This window comes from Megalopta genalis, chromosome 4 (assembly GCF_051020955.1).
Source record: "Megalopta genalis isolate 19385.01 chromosome 4, iyMegGena1_principal, whole genome shotgun sequence".
Lineage (NCBI taxonomy): Eukaryota > Metazoa > Arthropoda > Insecta > Hymenoptera > Halictidae > Megalopta > Megalopta genalis.
In genome coordinates, this window is record NC_135016.1 from 18,793,644 (window position 1) to 18,810,988 (window position 17,345).

The 17,345-nt window shown below is 42.7% G+C and overlaps 1 protein-coding gene across 6 annotated transcripts in view; it reads left to right on the top strand.

Annotated features, from left to right (window-relative positions):
- Nucleotides 1-17,345, top strand: part of Ten-a (Teneurin-a transmembrane protein) — a 1,349,343-nt gene that overhangs the window by 603,538 nt on the left and 728,460 nt on the right. For all 6 annotated transcript variants that reach the window (XM_033473288.2, XM_033473287.2, XM_033473289.2 and 3 more), the window contains one exon: nt 2,384-2,557. In XM_033473288.2, coding sequence (XP_033329179.2) covers nt 2,384-2,557 — 174 coding nt within the window. The remainder of the gene's footprint in view (nt 1-2,383; nt 2,558-17,345) is intronic.

The following is a 17,345-nucleotide window of genomic DNA, read 5'->3' on the forward strand; positions in this document are numbered from 1 at the left end:
CTCCTATTCCCAAATTCTCCATTCTTGTTTATAAACTGAGGGACAATTGGAGAGAATTTGCTGCAGCTGGATGATTTTCTCACAGCAATCTAAGACGCACTCGACGATCTACCAACGCATACAGGAAGTCCCATAATTATGTTAACACTGGGAAAGCGCTGATTCCTGAGGTGATTTGAAGTAACTTTCTCCTTTACAAAAATGTTCTCCGATGCGTTGTTAACGAGTTATCAACGAAAAACGCTGGCCAATGAGAGCTTCGACCGCTCGTTGGCTCGGCCGCCGCGCGCCAGTCGAGCTCGCCTCTCATTGGCTAGCGTTTTTCGTCAATAACTCGTAAACGAAGCCTCGCAGAACATTTTCACTTAGGAAAAAGTTACTTCAAATAACCTCAGGAATCCCCCATTTCCAGGTGTAAACATAATTATGGGACACCCTGTGTATAACCAGGCGCGATTAATTCGCGGAATATTCGAAACAGAGAGTCGGTTTAATCGAGCGATTTATTCCCGGGAAGGCGCAAGGGATCGCGGTGAAAAATTAATCGACGAGTTAATCACCGCGCTGGGAATCACGGCCCGATCTACGACACCAAACTCAAACACCGTGGTAGGCTCACGCACGCGCGGTGACACGCACGAGAACACGCACGCGATAAACACACCGGGTATTAGCATTTCGCGTGGCGCAGCTATCGCGGCTTTTGATGTGCACTTTTGGATAATGAGATCGGCATTATAATAACGCGGTCCGTAGAGCGATCATAAGGTCCCCCCACCCTCCTCCTCTTGCTCTGCCTCGATCTACCTACCGATATTCCTACCTCCGGCTTCGAATCGGATTTATTTTCCTTTTTCTCCCCCCCCCCCCCCGCCTCCTATCACGAGCACCGATCGTATGCACACAAACCAGGAAAATAGATCCTTGCCCGCATGCATGAAACGTAATTAGGAGATGGTTAGTTATTGATGCCGCTTAATTGCTCACATTTCCAGTGGGCGGTAATTGGTATTACGCGGGGAACGCGGACGCCGCCGCGAATAAGGGGACGTGAATCAGAGGGAACGCGCGGACTTTAATATAATTGTTCCGATACATAAATCATTCGGCCGTGAAATAAACGTTATTTGTCACGCGTCCCCGTCGCGGTATCGCGCCCTGTTATAACCGCCGCGACAAACGTTACTCACGCTGACGTAAGCCAATACGCGTCCGGCCTCCGTGAAATACCGTGTGTCTTTCCGTTTTCGAACTTCGAAAATTGCTCGCCGCGCCGCGTGATTGCAGCGCCGGACAGTGTTTATGTTATAGGGGGGCTGCGCTCCGATGGGCGCGGTGTCCTTTAGAATGCACGCGTAGACGTTTCAACTGCGACCACTTGTGCTCTGTTCTGATCTGTAAGATCTAACTAAGAAGGGTCATTGACTTTATATATAATTTTTGTTAAATGGTAGTAACATTGACAGAACAATAGATATTAATCTAAATTATATTATATATTATTATATACTATATATATATGCTATTTAGACGGAACAATAGATATTAATCTAAATTATATAATATTTAGGCGGAACAATAGATATTGTTTTTAGTGAAAGCTTTTTTTTTAGTGAAAGCTTCGAACTAATAAAAATAACTGTTAAACTTTTCCTTGGGGGTTTTCGTTTTTTTAACTTTCTAGTGTACATTCTAATGGATTTTGTCAGAAAAAATCTAAAAATCGAAATTCTGAATCTAGGAATGTAATTAAAATAAGTCGTGACCTTATTTATTAAAAAGTTGTGCGTGGCCAAAGTTGACGAATTTCCAGCTTTTTTGACAGATTAGCCGTAGATAACCTGTCAAAATTGTTGGAAATTCGTCAACTTTAGCCACGCATGACTTTTTAACGAACGAATTCAAGACTTATTTTAATTACATTCCTAGATTCAGGACTTCGATTTTTGGACTATTCCCAAAAAAATCCATTGGAATATACACTGAAAAGTCAAAAAAAAATAGAAACCTCCAAGGAAAAGTTTAGCCTTTATTTTTACTACTTCTATGATTTCACTTTAAAAAAAACAACGAAAAGGTTACATATTCTAAATGTCGCATAATTTCAATCAATATATATTGTTAAATACCATATATGCATTGTTTAAATATTGTTAACATATTACTCAAACACCATTTAAAATGCTATAACAAAATTCAACCCCTTATACTCGACTAATAACGTCCAAAAATTGCAATCGGTGAAACGTCAATTTAAAAACGTCAATTTCATTGGAAAAATTGTTAGAGAATTGCTTTGGTCACTTATCAGAACAGTGTACAAGTAAAAGAACAATGTTCCATCCGGTATAGAAAAGTATTAAATTCAAATCACTCTTTGCAGACACTGGGAGAGACTCACCGCCGGAACCAGCGCCACCGGAAGTGCCACCTCGTGGCCCATCTCTTCACGCAACTCACACCCTGCGTACGCAGCAAAATCGTAATGGCTGCCCACCGAATGCAACCGGAAACTATGCTGTGCCAACGGAGCAGATGCAGTCGGAGAAATATTCGGGTAAGTCGGTTTCCTCAGAATCTTCAATTGCGCGCGCGTGCGATTTCTTAAATAATAGCCTCGAAAAATGTTAACACGTTGAATGCCACGGGGGTCACCGGTGACCGGCACTAAACTTGGCGGTGACCCCATGGGGGCCACCGGTGACCGGGGCGCCCAAATTGATAGAAATATACAGGGTGTCCCAAAAATGTCTCGCAATCTGAAAGTGGCGAGTTCCTCGGGTCATTTGAAGCAACTTTTTCCTTTACAAAAATTTTCTCCGAGGCACCGTTAACGAGTTATTAACGAAAAACAGTGACCAATGAGAGGCGAGATCAGCTGCCGCGAAGCGGTCGAATCCCAGCTCAGCTGGCACGAGGTAGCCGAGCCAACGGCGCCAGCGGTCGAGCGGTCGAATCCCAGCTCAGGTGGCGCGTGGCGACTGAGCCAATGAGCGGAACTGGGCTCCGTGCACTGGTTGACTGGGCCATCTCGCGTCAGCCGTACTCGATTCTTATTGGTCACTGTTTTTCGTTGATAACTCGTTAACGGTGCCTCGGAGAACATTTTTGTAAAGGACGAAGTTGCTTCAAACGATCCGAAGAATCCGCCATTTCCGGATTGCGAGACATTTTTGGGACACCCTATATATAGTTTAAAACAAATGTCAATATCTAAAATTTTGTATTATTACCATCGTCGATTCAAACAGTGACCCCTGTCGCAATTAACATGTCAAACATGGTTATACACTGTAACTTATCTATTGCAGATAATATTTCAACATTATATGTAACGCATAAAAGAAAATGCATCGTGACGCCAGGGGCAATTTCTGTAAAACCGGCGTGGCATTCAACGTGTTAAATAATAGCCTCGAAAAATTAAGCTTTTCATAACGACGACGGAGACTAAGAATTAAACGTTCTAAATTAGCGCGCCGAAAACGCGGAGACCGCGGGATCCAAATATTGTACGCGTTGCAATTATCGGGGATGTAATGATACATTTATGGGAAAATGACTGGGCAAGTTTATACACATTCGAATCGATATTATATTGCGATACACGGAATACAGCGTTTGTAAACAAGATTAAAAGGAACGCTTAATTAATGCCTCGATGGGAAAACCAATATTTATAAACACACTGCGAGCTCGAATTTATGCTAGCCCAACCTGATAAATGGACTGACTACAAATGTTTTATTTTAGAATTATTGAAGTGATATCGACGCTTTTCTGGTAACTGTTGAATACCGTTTCATTTGCGATCGTGTATATACAGGTCTCGATAAATCGTACGGGTTTAAAAAAAAAAATATTCGTTATAAATATTATCCCTCGATGAATGTTTCCAAGATCATCGATGATTTATTTCAATTTAGAAACGCGATTTCTTTTCGAATAGAACGGATCGAATTTAACCCTTTGCACTCGGGTGGTGACCTTGAGACAGCATTAAAATTTGTTATATAAGCTTGTTATATTTGTTTTATATTAACAAAGCTTAGATTTAAAAAATTGTCGAAAGTGTAACTGTTCTGCGAGTGACAAAACTCAACTTCATATGCATAAAATACATTTTGTCATATAAAATGAAAATACTATCGATCAGAAAAATTATTATAGTTAATAATAGCTAATAATATTATAAAATATTATATATATTATATTATAATATAATAATAATTAATATTATAATATAATAATATAATAATAATTAATATTATATTATATAATATTATAAATAATATTATAGATGAAATAGCTTCGAGTGTAAAGGGTTAATTTCATGTACTGTGACATGATTTTCAAGTGAATCTTGGAATTCGACGATAAATTAAAATTAACATTAACCAGTAAATGTGTTTGACGACTGTATCCGTCACGGAGATGTGGCATAATTTTGTGTCATGGCGATTATATCAGTCATTCGTAAAATTTCGTTACAATTTCATATTTAAATTGTAATTCTGGCGAAAACTAAATTATATTCATAAACCTTTATTATATTTAACACGTTTAGAGGTCAAGACGAAATGAAGCAAACAAATGAAAATTATAAATAATTTCAGTTGGATTCGTAACTTCCTGAGAGCTGACTCGTCGCGACGCGAGAGCTTATCGCGACACACACACTGATGGGCGTTTTGCAAAGAGATCGCCACAGTTAACTGATTAAAATATAATTTCTACCTTGGTCGTTGCGCGAATACCGAAATGAGACTGCGAACTATCAAACGGAAGCGACTATGCGGCCATTCGCGAAGGATTTAGCGCGGCGAACGCGTCGCGATCGACGAGAACGCTTCCGACGTATCCGCGCGTGACGATCGCTGACGCGTCAGATTCGGCATTGGACCCGATTAATCAGAATTAATTAGCGAACGGCTGACGAAGTCCACGCGTCGCCAAAGCGCCCCTCATTATTTCCGCGGTGTCCTCCCCGCTTTATTGGATCCCCCGAAGATACATTACCGATGCAGCCGGCAGTTATGAAACTTCGAGAATGATAAAATCTTACGGGTTTTCCTGGGGGAGGAAGCCGCTGAATGGCGGAGGAAGCCGGGAGCCGAGAACGGAAGAATTGATTAAAACCTGATTACTGTTTAATTCGGTATCCGTGAAACGTCGGGGCGGGATGCCAGGTGATGCATCGGGAAATAGGTCAAGGATATTTAAATTCGCCGGTATTTCTTTCTCTTCGTTGGGGATAAGACGAATTAGGAATATCGGAGAACATGTGGCAAAGGTGGAAATAATCAATGGATTATCGAAATTTTTGTTTAAATCTTTTCGTGATATCTAAGTTCTTATCATTTGTACCTGTAATTATATTTTGTTTTACAATTTTCTTGCGACCAAGCGCGAGGAAGTAGAGAATTGTGGAGTTTTTTTCGAAGTGCAGTAAATTCTCCCTAATTAACGTTCAGATTGTACACAAAAATGGACAGTTTGGGAAGAGGAGATACGATTATTCGAGTCTCGCGGCTCATTTTTATAGTTGTCGATTGTCTCAACAATTATAAAAACAAAATACAGTAAAATCTCCCTATTTGACGCTCAACTTCTACCAAAAAATTATCAATATGGGAAGAGCAGATAAGATTATTCGAGCCTCGCGGCTCATTTTTATAGTTGTCGATTTTCAACGATTATAAAAACGAGGTACAGTAAATTCTCCCTAATTGGCGCTCAACATGTGAAAAATGGTCGATCTGAGTAGAGCAGATACGATTATTCGAGCCTCGCGGCCCATTTTTATTTATTTATAGTTATTGATTGTCAACAATTATAAAAACAAGATACAGTAAATGCTACCCTAATTGACACACACTCACAATTTGTACAAAAAATAGTCAATTTAGGGAGAGCAGATACGATTATTCGAGCCTCGCGGCCCATTTTTATAGTTGTCGCAATCGGCAATTATAAAAAGTAGCTCTTCCCAAATTGCCATTTTTGTTCACAAGCTGAGAGACAATTCGAGAGAATTTGCTGTATTTTAAACGACAATTTCCAACAATAATTGACAATTATAACAAGAATTTCTGAGAATATTTTGATACTGTCGAATGTAGCACAGCTCTCCTCCGAGTAGTGACATTTACCAAATTCGAATATTACTATTATTAAATTGCTATTATCATATTATCATTAGAATATTTCTAGATTATTCACAAGATATATTATAGAATTATATTATTTCTATTATAGATAGAATAGAATTATATTATTTCTATTATATAGATATAATAGAATTATATAACAATAGAATTACATTATTTCTTATATTATTTCTAAATAATTCAAGACATTCTTCCGAATATTAAACTAATATCGAACTTAGGACAATCGATGGTCACGAAACATCGAAGTATAGAATATACTAGAAACCACTATCCGGCCGCGATCGTTCGACCCGAATTTTTCCGAATTTTCGGAGGTATTGGATTACCATAAGCCTAATGACTATCCGCCGATGAAACCTCCCGGTCCTCTGCATCATCCAATATATTAGAATCTCTATCAGTCGGCCATCCTGCGAGCGGAACGCGTGGTATCCGGTGGAAAATCCATTGGAGAGTGCCGGGCCAGGACAGCGCTAGATAATGCGGTTCAGTTTTCCAACGGCGAGTGTTTAATTTTGCCGCATACTCGGCCCCCGGGTTATGTAGATGCGAGAGCGAGAAAGAGAGAGAGAGAGAGAGAGAGAGAGAGAGGGCCGGCCCCGGGAGCGTTGGAAATCTGTTTAAACTAATGGCGAGTAGACCGGGGATTTTGCATTAACGCCCCGGTTAATTCATTGTAAATATACTCGGTGTGTATTCGTTTCTCTATATTTCTATGTACATACCATTAGTATATTGCCCGGCGACTAAACATAGTTTGTACCGTTCGTAACAGCGCTCGGAACACACACGGGGATCTGCACGCGCCCGCGATCGCGCTCGCGAGCGCTCGCAAGCGCGCGCGCGCGCTCTCTCTAGTTGGTCCACGAGAGCGTTCGCGAGCGTTCCTCTGTCGGTGAGCGTGTACTCTGTGTTATACCCGCGATTTACATACTGCCGCGTTCGATTCACGTTTGCCGATGCTATAAACACTTCTACGATAATAGGGACGCGGTATTAACAAGCGCGGTTATCGGCGGTCATTAATCATCCCCGCTGCCTGGAGACGATATTTTCGAGTGTTCGCGCGTGTTGCAACGGGTTTCGCCGGACACGGCCAGCTAGGCGACGCGATCCCACAACCCTGATAGAGTCCGGCTTTGACGCCTGTCCTGGCCCGCACTTCGGCCAATTGGGAATTTCACGGCGACTGGCCCTGGCCGAAGGAGCAACGCGATTACCGGCTCCGATTTTAGCTCCGGCTTCTGGGAAACTGTCATAGGCAGGCGCTTCGTTCGCTCTCATTTTAACGAGGCGAGCTACGCTTTCGTCGTCGGCGCATAAAGCGCGAGGCAACGTCTGTTGCGAACCTCCACTGTTTTTCTCGCGTCGCGGCATTTTATTTACTATTAATATGGAATTTGATACAACGCAATTCAATTATATTACAGATCGCTGAATTTGTAATGTTGATCGTTCGACGGTCCGATCTCGACTTTCGACTGTCCGGTGGTGTCACTGTTCCGTGGCAACCCCTAACTTCCATTATTTCCTAAGGAGTTGTTCACAACAGGGCAGTGTCACGTTACAGCGACTTGATTTGGACAAGTCGCCGTAACAGTGTATTGGAATCACTGCTGTTGGGTGTCAATAGATAGAGCATTTTTGGGTACGTCCATTCAGGATTTATATCATGGGCATTTCAAATATAAAAGTGGTTACTTTCTTTTACGGCTCGTGAAATTCCGGATGATCGAAAGTTGTGATTTTTTTTTATTGCTGCAGTAACAAACGAAGTAGAACTATGGTGAATTCTCCCTAATTTTCCGTCGGCTTGTGAACAAAACTGATCAATTTGGGAAGAGAAGATACGATTATTCGAGCCTCGTCGCTCATTTTTATAGTTGTTGACAATCGGTAACTATAAAAAGCCACCACTTCTCAAAATTGTCCATTTTTGTTCACAAGTTAAGGGAGAATTATGAAGAATTTACTATACTGCCTAATCAGATAAAATTATATTATGAAATCTATAAATCTATAAATATATATAATATATTTAAATTAATTAATTGTTAGCCTATTTCCTTGTACAGAATAATTTAATAGCAATGTAGCATCGGACAAATGCTCTGCATATGTTAAGTCTAGTTTGAAGAACAGCGTTTTCCCGGTACAAATAAACGTCCATTTACAGAAATGTCCCCCTAACTGACGCTCAGATTATCCACAAAAGTGGACAATTTGGGATACGATTGTTTGAGTCCTGAAACTCGTGCTTATAGCTGTTGACAATTCGTAACTATAAAAACGAACCGCAAGACTCGAATAATCGTATCTGCTCTTCCCAAATTGACCATTTTTTCATACAAGTTGAGCGTCAATTAGGGGAGCACTGACTGTACCTCGTTTTTATAATTGTTACCAATCGACAATATTCGAATAATCCTATCTCCTCTTCTCTAACTGTCCATTCTTGTTTACAAGCTGAAGGAAAATCGAGCAAAATTTACCGTATCCGCGCAGTCGATTTCTTTCTCGCGATGGAAGATCGCGATCGACGCCGATGCTCGGGAACATATTACAGAGAGCTCCGACGGGGATACCTTTCTTTTTTTTATATAACTGTACAGGAGTCTCGGTGTTTTATTCAACGCGATTACTTCCGGTCGCTCTGCGAAGCAACGCGAAACGATTCGCTGGCTCGGTATTTTCCTAGGATCACCCGAATTTTACGGGCGCCCGTTCCGCCGGTGCTGTGTCGTTGCCCGGGCGCATGGTTCGCTATGTTTACACGCGAATTTATAGTAATGTATTCTCGATAAGCCGTGTCGCTTTAACGGACCGCGAAGCTTCATTGAATTCGGCCGGTTCATTCCGCCGTGAAAAATCAATAGCCTCGTTGCCGACTTAGCGGCGGTTCCTCCTGTCCGCTAATTAAGAAAAGACGCGAAACGTTGTCGCAGTCTTTATCGCCACGCAACAGTCCGCGCGCTTTTGTGTACCGAAGTAGCGACGGCTTCGAACCATCCCAAAGCAAATGTACGTCGGCCGAAGGTACAATAAATTTTTCTCAATTTTCTCCTTCGGCTCGTTGACAAAAATGGTTGTATTTGGGAAGAGGAGATATTTTCGATTATTCGAGCCTTGAGAGTCATTTTTATAATTATGAGATTATAATATAATTACAAAAACGAGTCGCAAGGCGCAAAGAATCGTGTCTCTTCTTCCCAAATTGTCGATTTTTGTTCACAAGGAAGATGTTCTGAAGGAAAATTAGGGAGAATGTACTGTACTTCTAATGAAGTATGATTGAATATAATATAATTATTATAATAATAATATAATAATAATATAATATAATATAATTATAAATAATATCATTATTTTTATATCTGAAAGATTGCGATACAAACATAGGACTCGTGGTAACGTTAAATTGATCTAACATTTACGAAGACACTGAATAAGTAGAATAATTCTGGGATGAAAACATTTGGATGACAAAAAGTTGTAGCATAATTAAACGATTTAAGCATACCTAGAAACGATCCACTTTTGATACGATGTATTATAATACTAATAAAATTATAAAAACTAAACAACATTATATAAAAATATTATCATATGCAGCTATCTTCCCGCGTATTGGCAGTGACTGTACGAGACTTATTAATCGAACGTGTTTCGTATTTTCCGTACGAAAAGATCAAGAATCGTATAAGCAGAAGATTTGCACGTCGAGCGAAGAATGAGCGACGATTTTCCGAGTTTAGAAAGCCGCGCGCGATAACCGTGAAGATTGCCGGTACAAATTTCAATGTACGCGTTCTCCTCGGTTAATCCCGGCTGGGGTGATCGTAATCGCAGGAAATCGCGAGTCGGCACGCGAATTGAAAACCGGCCGTTATCCAGTCGCGTTAAGTTCGTCGATAAAGCGTGAACAGCCCCCGACGCGCCGTAATGGCGACGGTCGAAAAATCGCGGGACACGCCGTGTTTTTCGAGATAATACCGTTGCAATACGAGGCTCGGTAGCTAACAGACCGTCCAGGGGATGCGACTGTCCGATCGGGGGGCAGCGGGAGGAGGGGAGGGGGGACGCAGCGAGGGAGAGAGGGTGTATATGCGAGCGACAATTCTTGCGTGGACAATAAAGCAACCCCCATCGGTAGCCGGCCCTCGGAACCGATGCTTGCCACTTGTCCGCGCAGCCACCCCATCGCGAGCCACCCCCGCGTGTTCCCCGTCCCGTCTCACCCTCTCCTGTCGCGTTTCCGAGCCGTAATCAGGTTCGGCCGGTGTATATCAAATTATACGCATGGGGTAATTTTCACTGTTTTTTACGGCCGCGTCCCGGCAACATCGAAAATAACAACGCCGAAATCCTTCTCACGTGTCCAATGTCAACGGCCGCTTTCTGACGGCCGGCTGCAAAATCGCCCGGCCCGGGCTACCCCATTTTTATCGGCCCGCCTAAACGGCTTTTATTGCGCGATCAACGCAACAACCCGTGCGACCCGCTCATATTTAACTCTGACAGCCGAAACGCGCGGATCTGGCGGGAACCGCTGTCCTTTTCGAACGCGTCCCACCAGGTTCCTGCTGGCTACGGGCATGTATTTCAACCCTTCGATGCCCGCATCCTGCTGCAAATACGGCCGACAGCGTTGAACACCTGTGCGCCTCTTCAACAAACGCCTCTTGCCGTATCGTTTCGCTCGCACGAGTTACTACAGCGATTTCTCCCGGAAATACCAAATTTCGGGATCCTCTGAATTTCCATGTGCTGGCTCTGCGCCTATGTGATTTATTACTATGTAGATGGTCTACTAATGGTCTATTTAGGTGTGAGGGTTTCTTCGCTTGTTAACAAAAATGGACAATTTAGGTAGAGAAGTTTATTCGATCCTCGCGATTCATTTTTATAATTGCCTAATGTTAATATAAAAAGGTGCAAAGATCAAGTAATCGTATCTCATTTTCTATAAATTGTCCTTTTTTGCTTAATAGCTGAAGGTAAATTAGAGATAATTTACTATACTAGGTACGCGACGGTCGAATTGTGTCATGTGGCCTACGAATTGCGTTGGAATCGTGTCATATGTCCTCCAAATTTCCTCCGAATTGTCTTCGAATCGTGGCATGTGGCCTCCCAATTGCCTTCGAATTGAGTAATGTGGCTTTCAAATTGTCTACGAATTGCCTTCGAATCGCCTTCGAATTGCTTTCCAATTGCCTCCGAATTGCCTTCGAATCGTGTCATGTGGCCTCCGAATTACCTCCGAATTGCCTTCGAATCGTGTCCATGGCCTCCGAATTGCCTTCAAATTGCCTTCAATTGTCTTCGAATTGCCTTCGAATTGGCTTCGAATCGTGGCAAATAATTGAAAATAAAAAATTTAAGTCATCGTTTCCGCAAAAACGAGCCGCGAAGCCCGAAGAATCGCGACTTAGTATTCTCGGATCTGCCGGTTTCAATTCCTCCGAACATTTCTGAAAGAAATTACCCTACTTTATTTTATATTCAATATTCTTCTTCTTCTCAACTGTCCAATGAATTCCTGTATCAAGCTTCAGTTTATTCGAAATAAATCAATCGAACAGAGATTGCTTATCTTATTCGAACAAAAGATCCTACAATCGAACGCTAGATCGATCCCTTATCGATTCTCGCACTAAATAACGTTCGATACGAATCGCTTTAGATTCGGCTATCACTTGCACGCGAACAGTGTTTGGCCGGTAGCGGGTTCGGCTGGCAGAGGTTCGGATAGCCGAGGTGCCGGAGAGTAATTAAATCGATTGTTCCGGCGTTAGTTCGTCGGAGAAGGCATCCGAAGTCTTAGAATAACAGCGAAGCGGGGCCGAGGTGGTGCAGCAGCGCTCGAAACTCGCCGATCGATGTTCCTCAAACGTCGAAACAAGTGCACGGTGACTGTCGCCAACAACCCCCGGCGGTTTTCCGTGTTATTGATCGTCGTCGCCGCCGCTCGGTTACGATAAGTATCGCGGTATCGTCTCGTCGAGAACTTGGATCGCGGGAGCAATTCGCGCCGACCACCAAGAAAACCAGGGCCCGCGTATTTTCCAGCAGAAAGGGGGGGTAGGGTATGGGGTGGAAAGGGATGCGGTTCTCCCGCGCAAATTACCCCGTGGCCTATACGCCGCGTGGTCGAGCCGTCCGTTTCACGGAACGAAATTCACCGCACCCCCGAGAGCCACCTACGGAGAAACGGATATTATTATCTGGGGTACTTAAGCTTTACGTATTTTTGCATAACTGGAAATTAGAAATAATTATTGTGGCACCTTCGGGAGCGTCGCAGGTCTGTGCACGCGATACCAACCCCCCCTCCGACGCGCCCCCGTCTTCGTTACGATTTATTCCGGGGAACAGAGCAACGCGCGGCCGTGTCCCTGGAATTACCGAGTTTTTGCAGCGGCCATTTTGACGCTCTTTTTCTTCTCGCACGGATTCTTTGTCTGCTTGTTACCGCGGGTTGCAGCAGCTGGTCTGCGCGCTTTTTCGTGTTTATCGCGTCTTCGATTTAGTGGAAGTTGCCGGTCTGACGTGTTCTAAATTCGATTCTTTTTGCCTCGAGATTATCGTGCGACCTATAAATAGGGAGACGAAAATTTATTCTATAACTTTATTGTATATATATATTTATTCATTTATTATTATATTTATTATATTTATTTTTTTATTACATACACATATTTATTTTATTTCTCTCTTTATAACTTTATTTTGTATTTTATTTAACTGGATATAGTATCGCTCAACTGATTATTAAACTCTTTTGATTTTATCATAATTTTTATTTTCATAATTTACCACTCGAGATTTGAAACTACTTTGTTATTATATATTATTTTATATATTATTATTATTATATAATTTCCCATATAATATATAATAATAATAATAATAATATACGTAATATATATAATAATAATAATATATATTACGTATATTATTATTATATATTATGTGGGACCCATACGTGAGTGATGGAATTATCAACTCAGATTTGAAGCTGAGATTTCCGCTAAGTTATTGTAATATCCTAATTTCATTAAAATTCTATAAACGCGAGAATATTAAATAATCGATGTCGTCCAACTTAACTGCGCGTGATTTCAGTTCAATTGAACCGAATAATTTCATGTCATCAAATTTTCGAAGTTATTGACCCGGCGATCAAAGCGTCGAAGCAAAGTAAAACGATGAAATAACCATAATATTCGAGTTTGCTTTCCTACCTATTACATCCGCATTTTCCAATTTTTACATCTTACATAAGATCGCCGAAGTTTAAAGAGGATTAAGCAGCAGTTGAATTGTACGTGGGAATTCACGAGGTAGTTTCGCAACGTGAAAAACATTCGTTGCACGCGTTTCTGATTTTCATCTCGATATTTCCTTTCGCCGTTGCTCGCGATCGCAATGCAACTTGCGAGAAAATTGCGAGGGAACTGCGAGAGAAATGCGGAGAAAAGTGTATCCTTCGCGGAGATCGACCAATAAAGAGAGTCACGATCTGTAGAGAATTACGCGGGAATAATCTCCGCGGAAGAACGCGCGGGATAGGGATTTACGCAAACTGTTAATTTGAACTATTGCGAAGAAAAAAGAACGAGCCACGGTCTAAGTTCGTAATTACTGGCTGGAGGACCTTGAGGAGAAGTTGAGCGTCTGAGGGGACGCCAAAGAGAGAGACGAAGAGCCCGGCATCTTGATAAACTTTAGAACCACTTGAACTTAACGTTGAAGTTACAAGGCGTCGTTAAGTGACTGTACGTTATTCATATCGATGCGGGAGAATCTGCGTCGGGCGCGCCGTGCGCGAAACCGTTCCCGGCAACAATGACTGCTGAAAAAACCGTCCTGGATAATCAAAACGTTCCGGGAATTATTGTTAATATAGCGGGCCAGTTTGCCTCCGCGCGCGCGATGTTATTTCTGTAAAGTAACCGGCTCCGCGTTATTAACACGGATATTTATGTAAGAGCATTGAAATAACAGCTAATAAAACCCGTTCGCTATAACAGTTGGATTCTACTCGTTTGTGTTAGACGCGGTTATGATGTTTTAGAGACGCGATAGAAAGTAGGTTTCGAAGACCGCGGAACTACGTTTACTACAAAGCCTTACGATAAGGCCTCGATTTAAGTTTCCGTCGCAACTTAGATACGGTTTCATCGATCGAATTGGTTCAACGACCGAACTTAATCATCGTCGCTGGACTGCGGATCTTTATGAATGCAGAATAAAAATTGTCTCCGTCAATTGCAGGCGACGAGGGCTCTATAAACGACTGTTTTCTTTTCCAATTATTTCCATGAGTTGAACGTAACAGTAGAAGCATTCTTAAACTCTTCAAATGCTTTGAATGTTTTGTATATTCGATCTACACGGTCTTGTCATAAACGAGTAGAAGCCGCAGTTTAATTATCACAAATTAATGCATTATTCGTGAACCTGTCTGAGAGCAAAGTACACTAAAGTAAAATGAAAGAAACGCGTGCTCGACAAATAATAGACATTCAAATGTTGGCACGTTTTTTATTTCTATTTTTTTTGCCACGATTCGAAGGCAATTCGGAGATCACGTGACACGATTCGAAGGCAATTCGGAGGCCACATGCCACTATTCGAAGGCTATTCGAAGGCAATTTGGACTCGATTCGAAGGCAATTCGGAGATCACATGACACGATTCGAAGGCAATTCGGAGGCCACATGCCACTATTCGAAGGCAATTCGGAGGCCACGTGCCACGCTTTGAAAGCAATTCGGAGGCCATATCCCAGGATTCGAAGGCAATTCGGAGGCAATTCGGAGGCAATTCGGAGGCAATTCGGAAGCAATTCGGAAGCAATTCGGAGGCAATTTTGAGGTCATATGGCTCGATTCGAAGGCAAATTCGGAGGCCAAGTGCCACGATTCGAAGGCAATTCGGAGGAAATTCGGAGGCAATTCGGAGACAATTTGGACTCGATTCAAAGGCAATTCGGAGACCACATGCTACCATTCAAAGGCAATTCGGAGACCACATGCCACTATTCGAAGGCAATTCGTAGGCCACATGCCACTGTCGAAAGCTCTCCATCAACCCTTAGCATCGACTTAGCAATAAATTACATAGGCGTAGCACTATTACAAGAAAATTCTTAGCAACCCAAAATTTATCATTTCCAAGAGAAATTACTGTACTTTGCTTCTCGATCGACTATTGCAATTATTTTCTGAGGCCACGTGGTTGCTAAATTCGCAGCGCAGATGAATTACACAGCTGTCTTGCAGTACCTAAAGATCGAAAGAGTCGCCGCGCAAGCTGAAGGAGTTAAACAAAAAGGAAAAAGCCCCTTTATATCGAAAGGATCGCGCGGCCTCTTCGACGTCTGATCTCGGACGGAAGCTCGCGTTGGAATCGAATGAATCAAGTAGCTCTCCGATTAACCTTGGCGAGGGATCGAACAAGGGGCCCGGCGGTATCGTCTGATACAATGTACACGAGTGCGCCTCGCGAGCCTCCGAGATCTCTTTTTGCCTCCGCGCGAGCATAAATATCATCAGATCCAGCAACCGCAGTTATTAGCTTCCGCGGGGTAGTACAGCCCCGCACTACATTATTTCAGCCGGTCTTCCGCGAGCTCCTCCCCATCCCCGCAGTCGGCACTCCGCGTTTCAAAGGGCACCTTTAATCGTTTCGAGTTCCGACATCCCGGCGAGAGGAACAGGAAGAGGAAGAGAGAAGCTGGGAGAGAGAGAGAAGAAGAGAGGAGGCGAGAGAGGGAGAGAGATAGAGAGAGAGAGAGAGAGAGAGAGAGAGATGGGAATTTCTCTGTGCGTGAGTGCCTCAGTGTCCCGGCAAGGATGAATTCGATCCGGCAGCCGAGCCGAGTTGTTTACCCAGGCAGGGTGGAAAGCCGACGAATGTTTGCCTTCTTCTAGCCCCGGACGGAAGTTCCCTCCTAATGCCTGGCCGCCGGCAACAAAGTGGACAGAAATTTGATTAATATAATCCCGGCGACGTAGCTGCCAGCTACGTGGACGTTCAACTCGCCCTCCTATCCTCTGGACACGCTCTCTTTCGCTCTCCCTCTCTCTCTCTCTCTCTTGCTCTCCCACTCTCTCTGTCGCTCTCTCTCTTTCTCTCTGTAGTCTCTTCCTCTCTCTCTATGCTCTCTCTATGGTCTCTTTATCTCTCTCTATGCTCTCTGTATGGTCTCTTTCTCTCTCTCTATGCTCTCTCTATGATCTCTTTATCTCCCTCTATGATCTCTCTCTCTCTCTCCTATGCTCTCTCTATGATCTCTTTATCTCCCTCTATGATCTCTCTCTCTCTCCTATGCTCTTTCTCTCTCTATGCTCTCTCTATGGTCTCTCTCTCTCTCTATGCTCTCTCTCTATGGGCTCTTTCTCTCTCTCTATGTTCTCTCTCGCTCTCCCTCTCTCTCTCTCTCTTACTCTCCCTCTTTCTCTGTCGCTCTCTCTCTCTCTCTCTCTCTCTCTCTCTCTCTCTCTCTCTCTCTCTGTACACATACACACACACTTAACTCTTGCTGTTGGCAGGCCGGGCCTCGAGACTTTCAGCAATGTTGTTGCGAGGAAGAAGTTGCGGAATCGGATGCCGCGCGGAATTTTTTTAAAAAAATTCACGGCGGCGACTTAGCGGTCTTGATGGATTTAAAATACTTGGAAGTTTACGGGAGCCTTGAGAGGCTCGGAAGTTTCGTAGAGGGTTGGAGATGCCTGCTATGAAATAGCGGAGAGCATCGGGCCGGTGCCGCGCGTTCGGGTTGATTTTACCGGAACCGAAATCTTATAATTACTCCTGCCGGAATAACTTCGGCTTGTTTCGCCGTCGCGAGACTTAGGGACTTTCGATTGTATCCGTTTTCGGGGCCGAAGTAACCGTATTTTGTAATTTCTCACTTCTCCCCGGTTTCTGCGAAGTTCTGTCCTCGAAAGGGCTCCGATTTTGTTGGCAATCGTATCGAAAGATGGCTGCTTCTGAAATGTGAGCCGTTTAAAGCAAAAGAGATGCAAGTTCAATGGTCGATTGTATTTCATTTAATATTTCATTTGATTTTTATAGTTGTCTTAAAATTATTGTTTTTATATTTATATATATATATAATTTATTATTATATTATATATTATATTATTATATTATATTATA